The 22,588-nt window shown below is 43.9% G+C and overlaps 1 protein-coding gene and 1 long non-coding RNA gene across 3 annotated transcripts in view; one reads left to right on the top strand and one right to left on the bottom strand.

Annotated features, from left to right (window-relative positions):
• MAML3 (mastermind like transcriptional coactivator 3) overlaps positions 1-14,614 on the bottom strand; it is a 417,109-nt gene extending 402,495 nt beyond the window's left edge. For both annotated transcript variants that reach the window (XM_039249147.1, XM_039249148.1), the window contains exon 1: positions 13,363-14,614. In XM_039249147.1, coding sequence (XP_039105078.1) covers positions 13,363-13,833 — 471 coding nt within the window. In that variant the 5' untranslated portion in view covers positions 13,834-14,614. The remainder of the gene's footprint in view (positions 1-13,362) is intronic.
• Positions 14,615-14,699: 85 nt separating this feature from the next.
• Positions 14,700-17,797, top strand: LOC120243137. The gene is made up of 3 exons (XR_005531229.1): positions 14,700-14,977; positions 15,154-15,260; positions 17,543-17,797. It is a non-coding gene; the product is annotated as an uncharacterized LOC120243137 (long non-coding RNA).
• The last annotated feature ends 4,791 nt before the right edge of the window (positions 17,798-22,588 follow it).

Below are 22,588 nucleotides of genomic sequence, written 5' to 3'. Positions count from 1 at the left end.
CCACAAACTTAAGAGTTAATAAAAGGCTCCTGAAGGACTCATATCAATCCTTTCCACCTAAGAACAGGATCAAACACTAAAAAAGAAACTGCCAATTTGAATGTCAATGGTCTAAGGGCCAGAAAGCCCCATCCTCTGAAGTATCAGTTTATCATACTGTATCACCCTCAACATTACTATTATATATTCTTAGTTCATTGTGGGCTCTAGGCATATTCCACTCCAACACATACAACCCGCCAAATAGATTTTTCTAGCATGGCTACTTGTTACGACAAACAAGTTTCTTCACATGGTCCTTGAATAGGTTCTGAGAAATAAGCAACATGAAATCCAAATCTAAAATCATTGTTTCCATACTTCACTGAAGAAAATGAACGTGGTTTTAAAAAATCCAATAGCAGCTGCAAACCATTTAGGAATTCCTAGTTACGCTGCAAAATAGGCTTTCAACCATTTAGCCACAACTTCTAAACTGCGAAAGTTGCTTCTTTATATAAACCACCTCTGTTTACCAAACATCATAGAGCCTCCCGGTTAAGGGCCAAGGCAAGATGTGAGTGGCGAGGGAATGCTGCAATTCTCGAGGTGCCGATCTGCACACTCTACTGTGAGGAAATACCTTAAGTGATTAAAGATAAACACCACCTGCATGCTTTGCAAAGCGATCCACTGCTACAGCCGCACACTCTTCTCCAGGATGGAAGCAGGGGGAAAGGATGGACTGAAATACCACAGTGGATTAGAACTGGGACAATAGGAGCTCGGAACAGAAGTTGGAAACAGGCAAAGGGAATGTATGTTTTACCCCCGCTGGAAACTCTGGCATTATTTTTTTTTTCAAATTTTTTTTTTAATGTTTTATTTATTTCTAGGAGAGAGAGAGAGAGAGACAGTGTGAGCAGAGGAGGGTCAGAGAGAGAGGGAGTCACAGACTCTGAAACAGGCTCCAGGCTCTGAGCTGGCAGTCAGCACAGAGCCCAACGCGGGGCTCGAACCCACGAACCGCGAGATCATGACCTAAGCAAAAGTCAGACGCTTAACCGACTAAGCCACCCAGGCGCCCCATGGCATTATTATTACTTAGACATTCTGAAGGTAAAACCCAAGAATAAATGATTATAAGAGTTTTACCTCTTTTCCTTTACTTAGCATCCAGAAAATGTTATTGCACTCTGACATGTCAAATTTCTTTGCATTAACGTTAATGTTGACCCCTGACACTCCTATTTATGAATTTATTGAACTTCCCAGTTATTGAACTCTCTTTAAAACAAACAAAACTCAACATGTCTGAAACATATTTTGCAAGGTATACTTTTAAAAACTCTACAATTAGGTAAGACTTGACTATAGTCATTTATTTCCTATTACAAATCATCTCTGGATTCTTTCAACAGGAAATAAGAAAATGCTTTCCAAAGGAATTAGAAATTAGAAGTTTCTGACAACAAAGCTGTGATCTCAGTAGCCTTTGGAAAACAGTTTTTATCTAATTATATCATCAGATAGCTATGAAATAACTAATACTGAAAACACAAACATTTACCTGTTTACAATCAATATAGAGGTAAATGTTACACTTTGTGCAAAATGCCAGGTAGTCATTCACCTTGTGCATAGGTGAAAGTCTTCCCTGAAAGAAAACACTCCAGTGCGAAAAAGAAAAGAAACAGACCCAGGAATAGTCAGAAGCAAACACACAAAAAAAGTAAGATGACATTCCTCAGAGGGACAGGAGACTAGCAAAAACGAGGCTGTCAGCAGGAAAAGTCAAAGGTTGAGACAGTATGAAAAGGTATGACCAGAGCAGCAACATTAAGGAACTCTGAAGTTTATCACATCCGATGGCCTGGTTAGAAGATCAGGAGCAGGATTCTTCTTTTACATACAGAACCAACTCTTAGGATTTAAGATGTTGAAACAGAAGCTATCTAGCTATCTTTAGACTGAAGACCCCCTTCCCTAAAGTCTGCACTGGGCACATGGCTGTATTAATTTAGCAGGCCACAGGTTTTGTGGGGCTTTCTTCCCTAAGATGCTACGTGGCTCAGCTAAATGGCAGAAACGGGCTGCTGCTAATCACCATGTACATCATAACTTGAAACAGAAGGCCTAGTTTATCAGAATCACTTGGCAAAGAATGACCTATAAAGTTTAGGCCCCCAATCACTTACATTCCTACCCCTGATTGACTTCTGAGGTTCAAATAATTGCCACCAACATCTAATACAAGCCTCCAGGTCCTACTGCCACTGTGACAAAGGTGGAGCATAAAGTGGTGATAAAAAAGATGGTGAAAGGAAGGACACACAGGCCAGAGGTATACGAGGCTAAGGGGACAGAAGGGGATCCTCATTATCAAACAGCAGGACTAGGCAAAGACCAGCACCATAGGAGACCATGTATCTTAATTTTGGCTCCTGTTCAAGCTGATCTTACAATCTCAAGGAAAGTCAAGCAGGTGAGGACTGTTCCTTGGCAGAACACAGTTATTTCAAAAATCCAGCTGCTCACACAATCTTTCCAAGAATGAACGCTTCTGGCAGGGAAAGGCAGAATAACATTGTAGCCAAGAGCATGGATCCTGGGGCCAAAGTGCTCCAGGCTATGTAAAAACTCGGACTATGAGTATTAGCATCTCCGTGTAGGGCGACTGTTATGTCAGAGGTGAATCAAAATGACCAAGAACTCCAACGAAGGGCAGTCTTCAGACCGTTTCAGCACACATATATAATGAAAACTGATAGGACTTCTCAGTGTCTAAACAAACGCTATAAGGTGACTGTTGAGGCAAGTCCATTTTGATGCATTTTCTACAGTTGGCCAGGTCAGCGGGTTGTTATTACCATGTTACACAGATGACTGAATTAGTCAGGGTAATTTAACCTGTAGGAAGTGGCAACTCACAGACCTGAGATGTATACGACCACTCAAACCTGCACCCACCGCCACCCTAGGTACTATATCATCAGCCGAAATACCTTTTACAAATAAAGCCACACAGGCTTCTGAAACGCAAAGCCCAGGAAAGGTAGAGAACGACAAACTTGTTCAAGAAACTGAATTTCCTACTTTCCCAGCATGAACAGGTACTGGTTAACTCCAGTCCCACTAACTTCCTTTTCAGGACCAGATGAAAAGAATGCAAGTCATTCCTATAAGATGTCTTGCCAGATACACAACCTTTAAAAACTAAAAGTGTTCACCCTAGACGGAAAAGACCAACACCAGTTACTAGAGTTGACACTTTTTTTTGAAGCTATATTTTTAAGGACACACAATTATCATTTGCTCTAAAATGGGTTATAATAAGATTCAGGTACTATATTAATCCATATTAGATTGAGAGATTTTTTTGGTCAACCTTTTCTGTTTATACATATTACATATATAGAAAGAAATCCAAATCTGTGCTACAGAAATGCTCACATATGTATAAGGAATATATGAATAAGGATGTTCATAGCAGTAACGTTTAATTGGCAGAAAATTAGAAACTACAAGAGTGTCTATCAATAGGGGATCGTTTAATAAAGTTTGGAACATTTATATTATGGAATGTTATATAAGAGTCAAAAAGAATGACATGAGAATCTATGTGTAATGACGTGGGACAGACATCCAAAATATATTATGTGGAAAAAGTGAATCTCAGAACCATATGTATGATACCATTTATGTAGAAAAAAAGCTAACACATGATGGTGTACAATATATAGGATATATGTAAGTGAACAAAAGAAGGTCTGGAGAGAGATATTATAAACCATGGTAACTTCTGAGCAGAGAGAAACACTGAGGAGAGGAATTAAGTCACTTTTTAATCTACTTTCATTTAGCAATTGATCCAACAAGTATTTTAAGTCCCTCCTATGCTCCTATGTACAAGTAGGTCATCTTCTGGTCATGAGAATATGAAAATGAATAAAGAGATAAAATCCCTGTCCTCACTAACTGGTATTTCATTTGCATATTTTAAAAAGTTTTATCATTTAAAAAAGATGTCACACCCTCCCCCTCCAATACTTAGTCAAATGAACAACTTTTGCTGGAACATTTTCACTCAAGACAGCCCATTTCATCTTGGAACAGTTTTAATTTTCACATAATTGGGGTGTTTTTTTTAATATGAAACCAAATCTGGCTCCTAATAACCGCCAACCACGGATCTTAACTTTATCCCCTTGAGGCCATAAAGAGCACATCTCGTCCTTTCTTCACTTGACGACGCTTCAAATATTTTAAGAAAGCAATCATACCCTCTAAATCAGACCAAACACCTCCAGGACTTCCAACTGCTCTTCATATGACACGGTTTCAAGTCCTTACACCTTCCTGCCCGCTTCTTTCTAAGCGTTCTCCTCTTTACCTAATTTCCTCTAAAAGCCTGATGTCAAGCCGTGATCACGGTGCTACAAGTGTCACCTCGTCAAAAAAAAGAAAGCCGATCATCTGCCTCATTTTTAACAACCTTAATCTTTTTCTCCACCATGCCAACTAATCCTCTCCCCGCACAAAGTGTTTTTATTTGAAAAATAATGAAACAAATGTCATTATAGAAAACAACACAAGAAAGTCATAGCTACAGAAAGCTGGCAAGAAGACACAAAGCATTTAGCACCCCGGGATTTTCCTAAATGTTAGTTTATTAACTACCTCCATCAACATGATCTCATAAAACCACAAGATCGTTTCACACAGCTAAGCTGCACCATGAAACGATGCTCTCCCAGAGCAAGGATGCCCCTTTCGCCAGGGTACCCCTAGCACCTAGAAATAGTGCACAATATGCAGCAAGTGGTTGCCCAGTTCCTAACCATTCGATGGTGGCTTACGCATGAGTGAAACAAACCTCCAACCACTCAACTTTAGGTCTCGCTTGGGCAGTGGGCAAACAATTGAGAGACAGGCAAGGAATTCATAAAAATAGGCCTAGCCTTTGTGCTGTAAAGTCTCTGGGACTCTTACATACATATTAATTCATTGGGGCCTAACAATCACTCCATGAGGTAGAAACAAACGACTACCGTTCACTTTCTGACAGGCAAGGAGACAGAGCAGACAGTCATGAAGTGAAAAGTCATGAAGTTAGAAGATCACATGGTCGGAGCTGACAGGTAGCACAGTGGTCCTTTAATTCCTTCAAGGGACCTTCTGCCTTACCTCCTCCTTTCTCCACTCCTTAAGTAATAAGAGTGCAAATTTTTGAAAAGCTGTGGGTCAAGCCACCCTGTGTACTTCCAACATCCTAGGGGAGCTCCTTATTCAAATCGGGGCTTCTCCACAACAGCAACGCTGATATTTTGGACCAGGTGCTGTGGACACACTGTAGGGTATTTAGCTTCATCCCTGGCTTCAACCCACTGGACAGCACTAGCATCTGCTCCAGTTGGGACAACCAAAAATGTCACCCAACATTGCCAAATGTTCCTGAAGAGCGGAAGGGAGCAAAATCTCCACCAAGTGAAAATCACTGATTTAAAGGAATTCTATAGTAGTAAATCCATTCCAGGGGCAGTAGTAATAATTTAAGAAAGCGCAAAAATATTTTAGGAACGTGATTTTTCTCATATGCAAACCAGATTGCCATTAGCTCTTGAAAACATACGTATTTGAGTTTTCCTAAAGTCTAAAGATTCAGAATAGACTAGTAAAAGCATACTCGACCTCTGTGAGCTCCCAAGCCACCAGGATACTGTCCATTTACCACAAATGAGCAAAAACAATCATCTCTCTTATTTCTTCCCCTTGCCATCCATTCCAGGAGATGCCTCCAAAATCTTCGTCGCTTTTTGCCTCTCCTACCTTAACACTTTTCCTTAAAGCCCTTTCCTGGGTACCAGTCCCTTTACATTCACTCTCAATCACTGAGCCGCTTTCAGCACCTAACAAACAATCAAAGAAAGAAAAATAACCAACCACTGTGAGAATAAGGGCACTGGCAGAGCTTGTCTTTTAGAGCCTTGCAATCCTTCGAGTCACAGTTATGACCCAGGTCGCATCCGCACATACAGACCCTGAGCACTTTAGCCTTTTCCTTTGAAGGGGAAGAAGCCTCTGTCCAGACATGAGTTTTCTGGAGGTGTCAAAAGATATCCAGAGAGGGGAGAAGAGATATACAGTAATGGGTCCTCATAACGTCTTCACATGCACAAGTCAACGCTTATATATTTGAAGGCTGGAGGGTCCACAACACGACACGACACGACACAACCAGGTTCTGTGCAACAGGATGGAGATTTAAGGAACTAGAAAGGAAGTTCTGGAAGTTGTTAGTCAAAAAATTAAATATTTCACTTCAGTTTTCTACAGTGGTTAAGTCATTGCTGAGGAGGACGAATGTTAGTTACTCATATTTTAAAAGACTCTACTAGAGCTTAAAGGTCACTCCAGCCAATGGGAGGTGCAATATAATTATACAGAAGTGTCTAAATTATTCCTAAGGAATCACTTTTTGTCAGAGGAAGTACTGCAAGTCTTTTGAGATTTTTATGAAATTCCCTCAAGAATAGTGTGCACAGCTTGCCTTGAAAAACCTGAGCCCTAGTAGTAATTTCCTTTCTCTATGCACATGTGTATGTGGCCCTGAGGGAATGGTGTGCTCCTTCCCCAAATGGAGTTGCTTACCCACAACTCAAAAGCTCCTCAACTGTTTAACAGATGGAACAGCCAGGTAGACTTAAGGGAGGAAAAAAAGGTGTGCTCCTTCTCTGATCCATTAAAAGAAATTCTATGATCTTTAAGTATTTATTATACAGCAGGCTCTCAACTCCATCGCCCGAGTAATTTTAGCCAACCTTATTTCTTTAGTTCTTTAAGTTTTCTTATGTGTAAGCACAGGAGTTTTTTGGTCTTTTCTTTTTTTTAAGTTAGGAGAATTAACCAGTCCTCAGCGATAGCTGGTTTTCCACACACACAAATAATAAATTTTTGGAATGAGTCTGTCTGAAAAAGCATGCTGTATTTTTTATTTTTCTTAACGTTTACTTATTTTTGAGACAGAGAGAGACAGAGCTTGAGCGGGGGAGGGGCAGAAAGAGCCGAGACACAGAATCTAAAGCTGTCAGTACAGACCCCGAGGCAGGCTCGAACTCATGGACCGCGAGATCAAGACCTGAGCAGAAGTTGGCAGCTTAACCGACGGAGCCACCCAGGTTATCCGCATGCTGTATTTTTAAATACAAATTTAATTTGGGGGATCCTAGAACTTTGGAGCACTTATCTGTACATCAGCTTTGTTAAAAACAAAAAACAAAAAAACCAGAAACCAGTGTCAAATCAGTTTGAAACAACAGAAAAGTAAAGCATACTATTTTACATAAAGCGTCATGAGAAGGGCATATAACTCAAACTGAAGCTGTTGAGAAGTCACCGCTAACAAGCCTGATGCTGATTAAAATACAAGCAAACCAGGTCTCCCCTTAAATCTAGCTAGAATACTGAAAAACCTACAAAACATATGCCCAGTCTGGGAGGTAAGAGGTTGATTTAGCATTTTAACTTCTATGAAGCACTATGGACTGTGGAACAATACTGGTAAACAAATGAATTGAAAATTTTTAAATTCAGCCTCTTCTCCATTATTTGTGTAGAGTAAATGGTATTACAAAATCAAATCCATAATTGATCCAAAAACAATTGGCATCTTCCCCAACAGTTTCATTAGTTAGGAGTAGGAAACACAGAAGTTCAATTTCTCTTCTTATTGCTTCTTCCCACTCTTTGGTAAAGGTGCTAAAGGTCAGTGAAAAGACCAAAAGGCTGGCAGCAGGAGGAGAAGGAAAAACAAAGCGAGCAGTTACAGGGTCTGAAAACTACATAAACAGCCTCTGAATAATAGAGTGAAAAAAAAAATGCAAAGCTATTTGGAAGAGCTAAAAGGTAGATATTATAAAAATCGTAGGGCAGAGTTTTAAATATGTTCCTCTTTATAAGATTTCGATGTCTGACGGATTTCACAGTTATCTATAATGAGTAATGTAGAAAAGATGACAGAGTTTAGTCATCCTAAGCTCAAGAACACAGTACAGGACTGTTAATTAACAAACATAGAGCACTAATCACAAATAAAATTCCATGAATGACAATAAATAACACATAAGTACTTCAAATATGTCTAAGAATTACTCTGTGATGTGCCAAGTGGTTTATGATACTGGATTCCTTGTATAGTAGTAGCCTCAGAGAAACAGGGAGAAAGATTCCCTCCCCCGCAATTCTTATCTCAACCAATGGAAGAGCTCGACCAGGAAACCTTTTTAAAAACAGTTGGCTATTGGTCTCATGGAGATATTTAGAAAATAACTCTTTATAACCCTATTTTAATATTTAAAATTCTCCCCTTTCTTCTTACAGAAATGTCAGCAAACCAGGTACCTGGACTGTTTATTTTCCTTCTATCAGATAGCACAAACCTACAAAGGATTCTAAAATTTGCTCTTATAATTCTAGTAAGTCAGGATAGAAAGTATCAAATATACTACCTCTTTGAAAACCCAGTTTTCCCTGGGAAGGAACTCAGCTCCAAAAGCGTTTGGTAGATTATGATTAATGATTAACTAAATGCGCTTCAACTTTCCTGATCTTTGGCTGCCCAGTGCTAAATAAAATACACCACAACCAAAGAACATAAATAACATAATTAAATATGTATTGGAGCTTTAAAACAAAACGCTTCTTGGAATTAAAAGACAACACTTGTGAAGCACGGAGAAATGAAATTCCAGTAAGTTTTTCACAAACTTAAGGCACACCCTGTGTGGGCTATTGGAAGGCTTTTTAAGAAGCCAACTGTCATTCCTATCACCCAGGATAGCAGTAGAACAGGTAAGTCAATGAAAAGGTTCCTAGGAAAGATTTAGAAATGGTTTGACATTACAAGCCTGCCAAAAAACCTGGATACAGAGCCAGTAATTTACCTTCAACAGGATAAGAAATGGGAAACCAAATTCATTTATAAGAAGGTTTAGGGCTGGACTCATATGTTCACATGTCCTGGATCTGTTCCACGAATGGATGAGGACATTCTGGATATGCTACAGTTTTCTCCAATCCTCAGTAGTTAATAAGTCTATTATCAATTGAATTTTATGTGATAAACTCTTCAGAGCAAGAGCCATGCAGATTTATACAGTCTGTAAACTGTGTATATATTATGCACACTGTGAACGTTATAATGGTGCTAATAGATTGAAAAGGTCATGAAAGTACTGGGCTTATCCAAGCCAAGTAAGGCTACCACCATTTTGAAACTCTGAAGACTGCACTCTCATGCTTTTTGGTGTATTACATCTTTGTCAGGTCAATCTATCTTTGACTTGAAAATGAATCTGTCAATGGGAATTTACTTTAAAATTTTAAACTGGCCTTCAACTCCATGTACAGAGAATGAACAATGTTTCTTGTTAGCACAAGTAATTAAAACTATTTTGGGAAAAGACACCTTTTCAACTGAGCCTCTCCTTAATAGGTGAAATCAATAGGTTTCACCAACAACTCTTTGAGGGGAAATCCTTTCTATATAAAAGTGCAAGTGTGTTGATGGGGAGGGGAAAGGGTCATTTGACTCCATGCCCAGAAACTACCTTTCACCTGGGGTACTGCAGCTTCAAACCCAGGCCTTTTTGAGCTCCCTGCTCTCTCTCTCTTTTTAATGTTTTTACTTATTTCTGAGAGAGAGACAGCGTGTGCAGGGGAAGGTCAGAGAAAGAGGGAGATACAGAATCTGAGGCAGGCTCCAGGCTCTGAGCTAGCTGTCAGCACAGAGCCCAACACGGGGTTCGAACCACCTGAGCCTAAGTCAGATGCTTAACCTACTGAGCCACCCTGGGGCCCCACTCTCTGCTCCCTTAACAGGGCTATCAGGGATCCACACAGAACCCAGGGTTCTGCCAGCAGCCTGGACCCACGGATGATTTCTATTTCACCCCACCCACCCTGCTTTTTGTTTGCTTGTTTTTTTTTTTAATTCATGTCTATGCTTATAAATGTATAAGGAAACAAATCAAAAGAGGTAAAGAACTTATTAACTGACTTCTTAACCCAAACCAGCAGAAAGAGAACTAATCGATATTTAGTACTTTGGACATATTGGCCCTAAGAAGGTAAACAATAGCAATGAAACAGAAAAGAATTCTATTCATCTGTATTTTTATCATCGCCATTATTATTACTTGGCTCCGGTTGATTTTTGCTCTTTTTTAAGGTTTTTCAGATAGACAGCCCAATCGGAGAACTAAATATAATTGCTCTGTGGCCCACCAGAGCCCAACTATAATCAAGTAGCCAATCAAGAAAATGAAGATCAAGATTGTCCTTGCAACCTCTGCTTTCAAGATTTTATCTCGTACATGGCCTAAGTTAAAGCACCCTTTCACTTCAAGGGCTAATGTGAATTTTTAAATTAAAAATTATTTTTAAAGAAAAAAACAGCTTACAGAAGAGGATGACATTATTTTCTTTCCTAGTTGTGGTACATAGGATTTACATGCAACTCTTTGCCTAAGACTTAAGGCTGCTTATTTTCATTACTCTCATCACACACACTTCCCACTGATATCAATGGGAGATCTATATATGAAATACAGTTGAAGCTAGAATATACTCCTGTTCCTTACACAGCCTTGGCGTTTACATCAATCAATGGGCTAAATATTGTCCCCAAAATGCCAGAAAAATGCTACTTTTCGGGCAATAATTTTTCCGAGACTGTTGTTAACTTGCTAAACTGGGATTCACTATGCTAGTTATAGTTCAGGTCTGCTCCACTTAAGTAAGGTTGTCTTTGCATTTTCAAAAGTAAGCTCTGGACTGGGCTTTCTACCTCCTTCCAGGTAACGTCAGAATCCAGGACTTGCTTCCACCTGCGTTTTGGGTTATAACCCAGGCGCGCGCACCCAGAGTCCTCCCTCCACCCGCTCTGCAGGCGGATAGGGCACCCTCCAGAGAACCTAACCGAAACGCGAAAACTTTCTGGCCGCTAACTCTATCTACTGTGCTCGTCCGTAATCAAAAGCGACCAGGCACCGGGAAAGGCACTGGCTTTTGTTCCAGCGTGGTCCAGCGGGCGAGGTAACGCCACAGCAATCCTCCGTCCCGAAAGGTCGGGAGAAATTCCCTGGAACGGAGATTTTGGAGCCTCACGAAAAAGAAGCCGATCTTTACGCAATCCTCGCGTGTGGGGTGTACAAACAGGAAAAGAGGGCGTGGAGCAGGCACGGATGAAATTCTCAGGGCCTCTCAAATTCTACTTCAGTCTTGGGTTCACAAAGTGAGTCTCCCCATCTGTGGAAGTGCGCGGGGGTGGGGGCGGGGAGGAGGAGACCACGCGGACTGGAAGAGAAATAGGTACGAGAGGGGCACACGAGATCCAGTCGAGATGCAGGTCCAGCCCCGCCTCCCGGTACAATCAGAAAAACTACAGTGTGTCAATGGCTTTCGGCTTCCTGTTTGTAAAGCCAGAACCTCCCTCCCTGACTTCGGTGACAGACGTTCTTCCTCAAAACAGAGTCCGCCTCTTCTTCGCGCTCGGGGCTGGATCGCGGGCAGGGGGAGTGTAGGGCGAGCGCGGCAGAGGGGGCAGGGCCGCGGGGCGCAACGCCCCTCCCAACCAGGCGGCCTCCAGGGCAGAGCTGGGCCGCTAGGCGGACAAAGCGCCTCCCGCTCCCTCCCCCACGACCGCGCACCGAGAGGGAGGGGGAAGGCGGGATGTGGGAGGTGGAAGAGGAGGGGGAGGAGGGAAGGTGCTGCCGGCAGGACTAGGCTGGATCACGCCGAGGAGGGTGGAGAGGAGGAGGGGCTGGGCGGCCTCGGAGAACTGGGAGGAGGGAAGGATTCTTGAAGCCCAAGATAAACAAATTGTTCCTCTTCACGTGCGGGGTGGGGGGAGGTGGAGAGGGTGGGGAGCGAGCGCCGAGGCCTCTCCTCTTCCCCTCCCCCTAGCCGGCTCTTTGTCAAGGAGCGCCGGCCGGAGTGCCAGGCGAAAGGACCGCCGCGGCACCCGCACAACCGCCGGTGCCGAGGGCTCCCAGGCCCGGGATGTGCGCGATTTATAAACCGCACACGCAGGGGGCCGCCCGCGCCAGGCCCTGCGCCTCCGACTGAGGGACAGTCGGTAGGGAAGCCGGCGACAGCACGCGGCCGCCCCGCGCTCCTGGATTCCCACAGCCCGGCGCACCCCGCACACGCGCGCAGCCTGGAGCCTGGCGGCGCCGTGGGGGAGGGGGCTGCAGACACCTATCCCGAGCTTCCGGCCCCCCCCCACCCAGAAAGGAAAGCAAAAGAACGGGAGAGAGATGATAAGAGAAAGGATTCTACCCTCAGGGTGAGGGGGTGGGAACTGCCCCTTCCTCCCCGAGAAGTTAGGCCATTGGCTGCTCCTCTACCTCGAACCCACCCACCCAGCCATTTAAGCTTCTTTCACCTCCCTGCTACCTTCCACTTCTCCGGGCTTGTGAGACTAGCCTGGAAAGTTGGCAGGGAGCGATGCGGCGGGTGAAGCTAGCGAGCTCCGTGCCGGCAAGTTTAAGAGGAGGAGGAGAAAGAATCCCCAGTGGAGTTGCGTGGCCGGGACCCTGGGCGCAGGCCGAGGGCGTAGTTCTCCCCTGATCCCCACGCCCCGCCGCTTCCCGCCGGACCCTCGCGGCCGCTCCACCTGCCGGGCCAGCCTCCGGGCTGAAGCGGCGAGAGAGCGCACCCGCTCCCCGCATCCGCGCGCGCGCCCGCCAACGCGCGCGCGCAGCCACCCTCGCTCGCTTCTCATCCACTTCAAAGTTCATTCACAAAACTCTCAGACTTTCTCAGCCCAAAGGGGGTTTGCTAGGGAGAGGAGGCGAGAGCCTCTCCCTTCCCCTTCCTCTCCCCAGGGGTTGAGGGCCTGGTGCCCGCCCAGAAGCGCCAACTGCATCAATTTCTCCCGGCGCCCGGCGGTTGAGCTGAGAGGGGTGGGCGAAGGGGGGCTGGTCTGGGGAGGTGAAGCGGCTCGGCGAGGGGTGGGGTAGGGAGTCGTGAAGAGGAGGAGCGAGGTTTCAACTCCGGGTTCACTCTCTTTCAAATCGGTATCTAAGAAAGGGGGGGGGGAAACTTTTCCAGTGCCTCACTCCGACGCTCCTCCAGGCTCCCTCCGCCCCTCTCGGTCGTGACTGGCTTCTCCCCTCTCGCCCCCTCTTCCCCAAATCTGACAACCCTGACAGATTAACAGGTAGCGACGACAGCAGCTTTTTCCTTAGAAAAGTTGAGGTTAACCCTTCGGCTTCAGCCCACCTCGCCACCGTGCAAATCAAATACCGGTCCCCCCATGTAAGCAGCTCCACGCCCCCCCCCCACGCGCGCGCCCCACGCCTGCTGCCAGTGCGCCCTCACCATGATCAGCGTGTGGTTCCTCTGCTCCGCCGAGGCAGCCTCCGCATCTTGCTGGGGTTTGCTCTGGTGCTGCTGCTTGCCCGTGCCGGCGCCGGATTTCTTGGCCCTCTGCTCCAGGGTCCGCTGGTAGAGGCTCACGGTGTCCCGGCGCTCCAGCTCCAGCTGCTCCACCTGAGCCTGCTGATACCTGTTCTCGCAGTTGACGTGGTGCCGCCGGCAGCCCTCGATGCGCTGGCGGAGCCGCTCCACCACGGTGCTGTGCTTGGGGACAGCCGCTGTACCGCCGCCGGGGCCCCCGGAGCCGCCGCCGCCGCAGCCGGCAACGGGGTGATTGCTACTCGGAGCAGCGGGAGTACTATTGGGAGTATTATTCACACCGATCCCGGCCCCGCCGAGGCTGCTGTTCAGGCTACTGTTGATGCAAATACTACTGCCATTCGCGGCAGCAGCGGGGGCCGCGAAATCCCCCATCCTGCTCCCCGGGCACACTATTTTGGAAGAACTTTTTTTTTTTTAATCCACCCCCCTATCAGCCTCCTCCTTGGGTCCAGGAATTAAAATAGTTTAAGTGGAACGCGGGGGAGACGCAAGCACATGGATGGAAACAGCGATCTCGACGGGGCGAAAAAAAAGGGGGAGAGATTTGGGGGTAGGGTTTTTTTTTGTTTCCTTTTTTTAAACTGTAAAGCTCGAGGGGAAAAAAGAGGTGGGGGTGTTATCAGAATACCATCAGACACCTATCAACAAAAAGAATCACAACAAACTGAGCCAGCAGCAAATCGGGTTGCAACTCAAGGGGAGATCCGCTCCTCTCCTGCCTTCTTTTTATAATCCATTATTTTCTAATAAATTCCAGGAGATTTCCGGTGGTTGGCAAGCATTTTCTCCCTACGTACCGAAAAATACACCCCATGTACACACACAAGCATATGCCTCCAGTGCGGACACGCGCGACACACACTCACTCCACACCGCATCGGAAAACGGCAAGCTTGCTTATTGCATTTTCCTTCCACAAAAAAGTTTTGGTGTTTATGCCGCCCCGTGTTCTCAAAGTACTTTGGCTGCTCAGTTGCATTTCACAGGAACCTAGATATCGAATCCTCGGGCTGGGGGAAGTAAACACATGGACAGTCCGAGGCGACTGCAAAAGTAGATCGGTGAAGTCCTTTGCAAAACGCCGCGCGGAGAGCAGCCCCTAACGCTCGGCTGGGCTGCCGCTGCCGCCGCTGCTCCTGCCACCATCACAATGATCAACTGCTCGCCGCCGCCGCCGCCGCCGCCTCCTCCTCCTCCTCCTCTCGCTCCTCCACCTCCTCCTCCTCCTCCATGCCAGCGGAGTGATATCAGGACGCGCGAGCTCAGTAAACACGGCAGCGGCGGCGGCTGGAGGCCGTGAGACAAGCCGGGGGACACGGCGCAAAACCCGGCCCGGACTCTCACCCGGCAGGAGCGGGCGCCGCACGCACCGGCACCCGGCTCCCGCCTCCCTCGCCTCGCCCTCCCCGCCCCTCCACGCCCCCAACCTCACTACTATCCTGACTGGAAGCCGAGCTGCCAGAAAAGAGAGGAAGAAAAGATTCTGGGGGATCTCGGGAACGAATCAACTTTTGACGTGTGTGTGTGTGTGTGTGTGTGTGTGTGTGTGTGTGTGTGTACACGCGCGCGCACGTGTGTGTGCGCGTGCGCGCGAAAATGGCCGCGTGGACGCGCCTGGCTGGATTTCCTTATTCCAAACGAGGTATCATGCAAGCCCAAGTTGTTGTTATACATTTATGCATTATATTGCAGATCGGTGCATGACCAGGCAGAAACATTGAAGCGTCACAGCAGTTGTCTGTCATTCCTACCCATGTGGAAAGAAAAAGGCAAATGAGTGACTCGTTTTTAAAACCCAGGTAATAAGTCCTTGCTTATAATAACCCTGCTTATGGACACTTGTTCAAACTCTAAGCCAATCTTAACAAATGCTGAATTCTGAACAAAAAGAAAATAGGCACCAAAAAACTTGGAATTTTATTTAATTCGCTGTACATGAGTGTTGTTATTAAGGCAATTATTGTTTTAGTTACCCTTGGAAAAAAATTAAAATAAAGCAAGCAGGGACTTGGAGGTGAGACTAACAGTACATTTTAACAGACTGTTTTGAACACTAGGTGCTAATGACAGCAGTAATTAAGGGTCCTTCCTAAATCAAGTGGAAAGATTGCGGATTTCATGGACTAGAACTATAGGAAAAACACAGCATTTCACAGTTTGTCATGACCAAAACAAAAACAAGCAAAAATAACAGGCTTACCTTATTGCTAGATATATTTCTGTTTGAACGAATGTACAATAACTATAATTAAAATGGAATAACTACCACAAAAAGCAATGTAAACTTTCCTTTGTCTTTCAAGATATTGGATATCAAAAAAAAAATCCCACTAAGGATCAAATATAATATCCTTGAATCTGAACTTAACTAATTGCATATACATAATTTTAAAAAATTTTAAATGGAGAAACAGCATTTCTGTGATCGTCTGTATTACAAAATGTTGATTGTGTGCTATTAATAATAAAGCATTTTGTATTATCTCAATAAATCTTACAGAATTAGTTTTTAGGGTAAAAATACACCCCAGTTTTCTAAAATAGCCAGGAATAAAAGAACTTTGGATCTCATGCATTAGTCATGAGATCTGATTTAAACCATCTTCATTTCTTGGCATTGCAGATTAGCATAGGATGCTATTTCTAACCTCATAATGTCAGCAATAAGAAGCTATATTTTTCTTCAATTAATCAGGCCTATATGGTAAACTATATCTTTAACATCCACTGGATTATATGGTAAAAATGGGCAGCAAAATATTAATTAATGTGATATTACCTCTAAGTAGCGAAACCAATGTGAGAGAATATCTTTCATTGAAGCTCAGAGGGCTACTTAGTAAATATACAATTCTCTGTATCAAAACTGCCCCTCCTTCAAGTCTGTTAGAAAATGTTAACCGATTTAGTTCGATAGCAAAAAGTCAGTTCAGGTTCTAAAAGCATAGAGAAAATTATAAGAAAACGACATCACAAAGTGGTCTTTGTCTTTTTCACATATTAACTGTATAATATCTCTATTAATTCAGGAAACACATGGCCTCACTGCAGAGAGGAAGCTATGACTCTGCATTCACGCTACTCTCTCTTCACTATACTTCAATTCTTATTCCTTCTACCCCAACCACCTACATGGCCCATAAAAGACAGCAGTTTGATTTACAGAGGCAGCAAGGTTGAGGGTCTTGAGTGCTGCGTCTTCAGTTTTGAAACCTGAGTTATAATTCTAGCTTTCCCTGTGACTCTGAATTTAATTTTTCACTGAGAATTTATCAATTCTGAAAAAAAAAATGATGGCAAGAGCAGCAACATACATTCCTATCAAGCTGTTTACCTCTCCAATCATGAAGGGAAACCAAAAATACACAAGAATTTGCATCTTCCCTTTGAGAGACCAACAGGTGGAGGAGCACACTTTGTGGCTTTACCCCAGAATTCCCCAACGACAAATGGAGCTATTCTTGCACAACTACAGCAGAGTTTGCTGTTTGAGTTTAGTGCATGAGTGGACCTTACAAAAAAGAAAGATTGACTCCTCGTGGGTGTATGTACACACACACACACACACACACACACACACACACACACACACACAGTAGCACCCATCTTTCATCTCATCAAGATCATCAAGATGGTGAGCCACAAGCTCCAAGACCAAAATGTAGGGACAGGAAAGGCTGTGAGGTTGTGTAATGGGCAATGGGGGAAGAGTCTGAGGAAATTGACCTGTGTAGTACACCACCGTGACATACTTGAGGTAGAAACCCCATCCTAATTGTGCAGGCTGATTAGAAGAAAGAAGCAGGAAGTGAATGAGACTTAAGTCTTGAGTAACATAGCCAAGTCATCCTGAATTCGAGATGTTACTCTACTCGAGTGACCTTAAAAGAGACAGAAGCTTGTATACTGGCTACTTCTAGGCTCTTGTGATGTGCTCCCATAAGGTTGCCAGCTTTGTTGGTCACCATCCTAAAGAACTCCTTGAAAGTCATAAAGAAGTCCAAGTTCTGGGGAAGCTATTTTAGTCCCTTTTCCCTACCAAGCACTCTGATAGCATGACCATCTTTATCTCTGCTTTAAGCCTGCTATGAAGCAAAGCTTCCAGATGGGACCTATGGACACATCCTCAATGCTGTTGCTCCAGAATAGCAAAGAAATTTGAGATGCTATAGCAATGATGAGAAAGAAATTATGTGGCTACCTCCCCAGACGTTGATGATATCTCTCTGGATGCCCAAAAGAAGAGCATATCATGAATAAGTACCTATTCCAGGTTGTTCCGAGGCTCTGGCTCTGAGCCAAAGTTGGCAGTTCTAAGGAATTGAACCAGATTCCCTTTTCTGGGATTTCCCGTGTCCATCTAATAGGGCCCAGTGTCCCAGTGTCAAAAAATAAAAGAGATCTTTGTATACAAATTCCAGTATACGTGCCACTTATGCTTCCCTATTAATGGATCAGTAGAACTGTTTCATCATTGTACCATAAAAGAATACTTGGTGACCAAGGTAGAGTAGGAACCCTCTGCTGCCCATCTATGGATAAGCAAACCTTTGTACATGCCCACACAGTGGACCCTGATGGTCCCGAATTACTGGCAGCAGTGGGGTGTGCCCTCAGCTGTCTAGCAAGAGCTATCATATCAATAATTTCACAAATATGGTTTTGGCCTTCTGTGTGCCGAGTACCTGTATTAGGCACTGGCACTGGCAATGCGGCATAGCAGTGTAGAGCACAAATGAACCTCAGTAATGGACAGCTAGACTCAGAGTAGTAGATGGAGTGATGGGACTAATATGAGGTAGGTATGGGAACACACAAAAGGGGCTTTGAGTGCATACGTGGGGATCTAAGAAGGCTTCCCCAGAACTTTCTCCAAAAACTGGGTGGAAGTAAGCCAAGCAAAAGCTGGGGGTGAGGGTACGCAATGGGGAGCTAGGAGATAGCTCAAGCAAGGGCCAGATCTGTTTCAGCAGATCCACCAGCTGTTCCCTCACAGGAGCATGAATGTGGGAGGATGTACCAAGAAATGAGACCAAGGCTGGGGAGGTCAGAAGGATCTAGGCTGTACCCGGCCATCCAGAAGTTGAGACTATACCCCTGCAACACTGCTGCCATTGAAAGGATTAAAGCTAATTCACACTTTTTATTTTGGCAATGCAGTGGCTGCATTAATACGGTGTTTTCTAGAGTGTGTTCTGTAGAACCTGTTCCTGTAAGATGTTTCACCAAAGAGGCTTCTGAGCCAAGTTAAGTGTAGGAGATGATTGGTACTGCATCTCTCTCAAAGATTCATGACCATGTTGAAGGCCACTAGAAATCCTGCAGCAGAATATGGTTAGCTGTGTTTAACCTAGTAATGCCCAAATCCTGTTATGTCCCACAGAATGAAACATATTAGAGAGAGCTCTGTGTAGGAGAGAGTAAAAATCAAAGACAGTTCTAAATCCACTTAAGTTCACAATGATTACCTGGGCAGGCAGTCTCTGACAAGACTGCCCTTTACCATCTGCTCTTCCAGACTCACTAGCACCCAAGGCTCAAGGCCCTTTGCTAACCTTAACTGGGTATGTTGAGTTCTGACCTTCGAGTAGTGGGGAAGTAGCAACACAAAGGCACAAATCCTGAAAGGATGAATTTGACTAGCCTTTCTCAGCATTACCATGTTGAGCATGTTATATTAATATCTATCTCTATAGTAAAACCTCCTTATTGCCGGAAAGGAGTAATTTATGTTTTATACTTTTTTATTTAGAAAAAAATTTTAATGTTTATTTCCTTTTGAAAGAGAGAGAGAGAGAGAGAGCATGAGCGGGGGAGGGGTAGACAGAGGAGACACAGAATCCAAAGCAGGTTTCAGGCTCTAAGCTGTCAGCACAGAGCCTGACGCAGAGCTCGAACCCAGGAACTGGGAGATTATGACCTGAGCCTTGTCAGATGCTTACCAAATCAGCCCTCCAGGCAATCGTAAGGTCAGCTTTATTTAACTGAAAATCTTAATTACGTAATATCTCTAAAGATCTAGAGTTTCATGATTTTTAAAAATTATTACTATTTTTAATATAATTTATTGACAAATTTGCTTCCATACAACACCCAGTGTTCATCCCAACAAGTGCCTCCTCAATGCCCATCACCCACTTTCCTCCTCCCTCACCCCCAAGCAACCCTCAGTTTGTTCTCTATATTTAAGAGTCTCTTTTGGTTTGCCTCCCTCCCTCTCTGTAACTTCTTTTCCCTCTTTGCCTCCCCCATGGTCTTCTGTGAAGTTTCTCAAGATCCACATATGAGTGAAAACATATGGTATCTACCTTTCTCTGACTGACTTATTTCACTTAGCATAATACCCTCCAGTTCCACCCACATTGCTGCAAATGGCAAGATTTCTTTCTTTCTCATTGCCAAGTAGTATTCCACTGTATAGATAAACCACATTTTCTTGATCCATTCATCAGTTGATGGACATTTAGGCTCTTTCCATAATTTGGCTACTGCTGAAAGTGCTGCTGTGAACATTGGGGTACATGTGCCCCTATGCATCAGCACTCCTGTATCCCTTGGGTAAATTCCCAGCAGTGCTATTGCTGGGTTATAGGGTAGTTCTGTTTTTAATTTTTTAAGGAATCTCCACACTGTTTTCTAGAGCAGCTGCACCAGTTTGCATTCCCACCAACAGTGCAAGAGATTTCCCGTTTCTCCACATCCTTGCCAGCATCTATAGTCTCCTGATTTGTTCCTTTTAGCCACTCTGACTAGTCTGAGGTGGTATCTCGGTGTAGCTTTGATTTGTATTTCCCTGATGATGAAGGACATCGAGCATCTTTTCATGTGTCTGTTGGCCATCTGGATGTCCTCTTTGAAAAAGTGTCTCTTCATGTCTTCTGCCCATTTCTTCTTTATTATTTTTTCAATGTTGTTTATTTTTGAGAGAGACAGAGTGTGAGCTGGGGAGGGGCTGAGAGAAAGAGAGACACAGAATCCGAAGCAGGCTCCAGGCTCTGAGCTGTCAGCATAGAGCCCGATGCAGGGCTCAAACTCATGAACAGAGAGATCATGATCTGACCCAAAGTCGGCCACTTAACTGACTGAGCCACCCAGGCGCCCCGGAATTTCATTATTTTTGAAGCATGTGCTCTGTCTATCCTAACAATTACTGGCCTCTTTGAGTTATTTTAATGAGCTCCTTCTACCTAGCAAACCAATTGTACGTAGGTGACATCCCCCATGGACTAGGGGTGTTTCAAAGTGTATTTCCTTAAGCATTTAAGTATTTCTAGCAAGTCCCTGTTTACATGATTAATTTTCACTTTTTATTGAGAGTTTACTAAGCTCTAGACCATGTCATAAATTTTGAGAGGAATATGAATTAATGGGGTTTAATTTTCTTATTCATGTATTTTAATATGTGTATAATAGTTTTATGGTTATTAGGAGAAGGGTTATCTAAAGTCCATGGCAGACAAAAATTTTAAAACCCTTTCATTCTGCTTCACTCTAGTCTCAGTGCTCAATAATTTGATATAATAAGGCATCTGTCTTGAACAAGGTCTGGCTTCCTTGTAAGATGTTGAAGACTTTTGAAATTAGGGGATATATTTATAAAATCTTTTATTTATTGAAAGTCCATCAGCAGAAAAACTGTTAACTTTAGGAACAATTATTTAACAAATAAAGAACTTTTTTGTAAGCATTTGCTGGTAATCAGCAATACCAAAGGATATAATTTTCATGGTCAACATTATTGAAAACTGGCTCTATTCTAGGTTCTCTTACTTTCTGCCACTTCATTAATGAAGAAACTGAGGCACAAAAAGCATAAGGAACTTTCCCCAAACTAATCTCCAAAGATTAAAGGTGGCCAAATCCTAATTCAAACCCAGACAGTCTAATCCCAGAGCACATAATACTGAAGGAACACGACATGGAAATAGGTTCCCCAGGTTCCTTCAAATTTTAAGGTTCCACATTTCTATGAAACTAAAATTACTGTGTTTTACCCAGACAGCACTTTAGGAGAGTCCTGTTGCTGCAGTTTAGAAGGCAGTCAGCTCAGGAATCCTTCTTCCAGAAACCTGCCTTTGCCCATTGCTCCCTCAGCCCTTGTTCTGGGTTAGTCAACTTCCTCAGTGTTCTGAGAATCATGAGCATTGCCCTGTCTTGACACTTACATGATCACATGGTACTAATAACTGTCCATTCCCTTGTTTATCTCTCACTGTGTTTTCCTGATCTTTGGACCTAGCACAGAGCCTGGCTGAGACAGGGGAGTGAGTGTTTGGGAAAGAGTGAATGGTCCACAATTTACCAAAGTTACAAAATTGGAAAGGGAGTTGTGACGAGTCCTGAACATTTGTCCTGGAGGAGAGGAACACTGTGCTTCCATTTTGTAGGAACCATTGGATGCTATATAAAGAAATCATAGTACCATGTGATCTATTTTTCAAAATGCTGTTTCTCAGGGGTTAGAGGTATTCTATAAATTGGCTTAGGTGCAGTGGTGGGAGAGAGGCAGGTAAGAGGTGAGCCAGCTTCTTACAGACCCTCTCACTGCACTCTACTGTCATCCTGACACAAGGAGAAGGGCTCACATTAACTGCATACCCATGGCCATATGTCAGATACTAGGCCAGGGTTTTGCCAACACTAACCAGTTTAATCCCAGCAACTCTAGGAGGTATATAAACCAGAATGGGCCCAAACTTACCAATGTACCTTTAACATGAATTCAACTATATACTCTCAGGTGTGTGTGTGTGTGTGTGTGTGTGTGTGTGTGTGTGTGTGTGTAAAGAGCTATTTCACCTGTACCGAAAAATAAGCAGTGGAGAAGAAGGGGACTATTTTGGATTGCTGAGATTCAGTAGAGGAATGTACCAAACCACGTGTACTTATTTTACTGCATGGATAATATAAGGGTTTTAAGGTAATTGCAACTACATCCTGGGAGAAACGTAACTTCCCCATATTATGACTCCCATTTTCTGGATGAGAAAATGAAGTCTTAAAGACTTCACATAACGTGCATTTAAATCAGCTCCAAAGAACTGTCTTATGCACCTGTCTGGTTTCCTCTATGTGCTGTATGTGGTTTTTCTATGGGGCTTGTAGCCATTCTGTCTCTGCTCTTGTC

This window comes from Hyaena hyaena, unplaced genomic scaffold, assembly GCF_003009895.1.
Source record: "Hyaena hyaena isolate Hyena2069 unplaced genomic scaffold, ASM300989v1 scaffold_333, whole genome shotgun sequence".
Classification (NCBI taxonomy): domain Eukaryota; kingdom Metazoa; phylum Chordata; class Mammalia; order Carnivora; family Hyaenidae; genus Hyaena; species Hyaena hyaena.
Note: the sequence above shows the minus strand (reverse complement) of the source record. Positions and strands in the feature narration are given on the sequence as shown.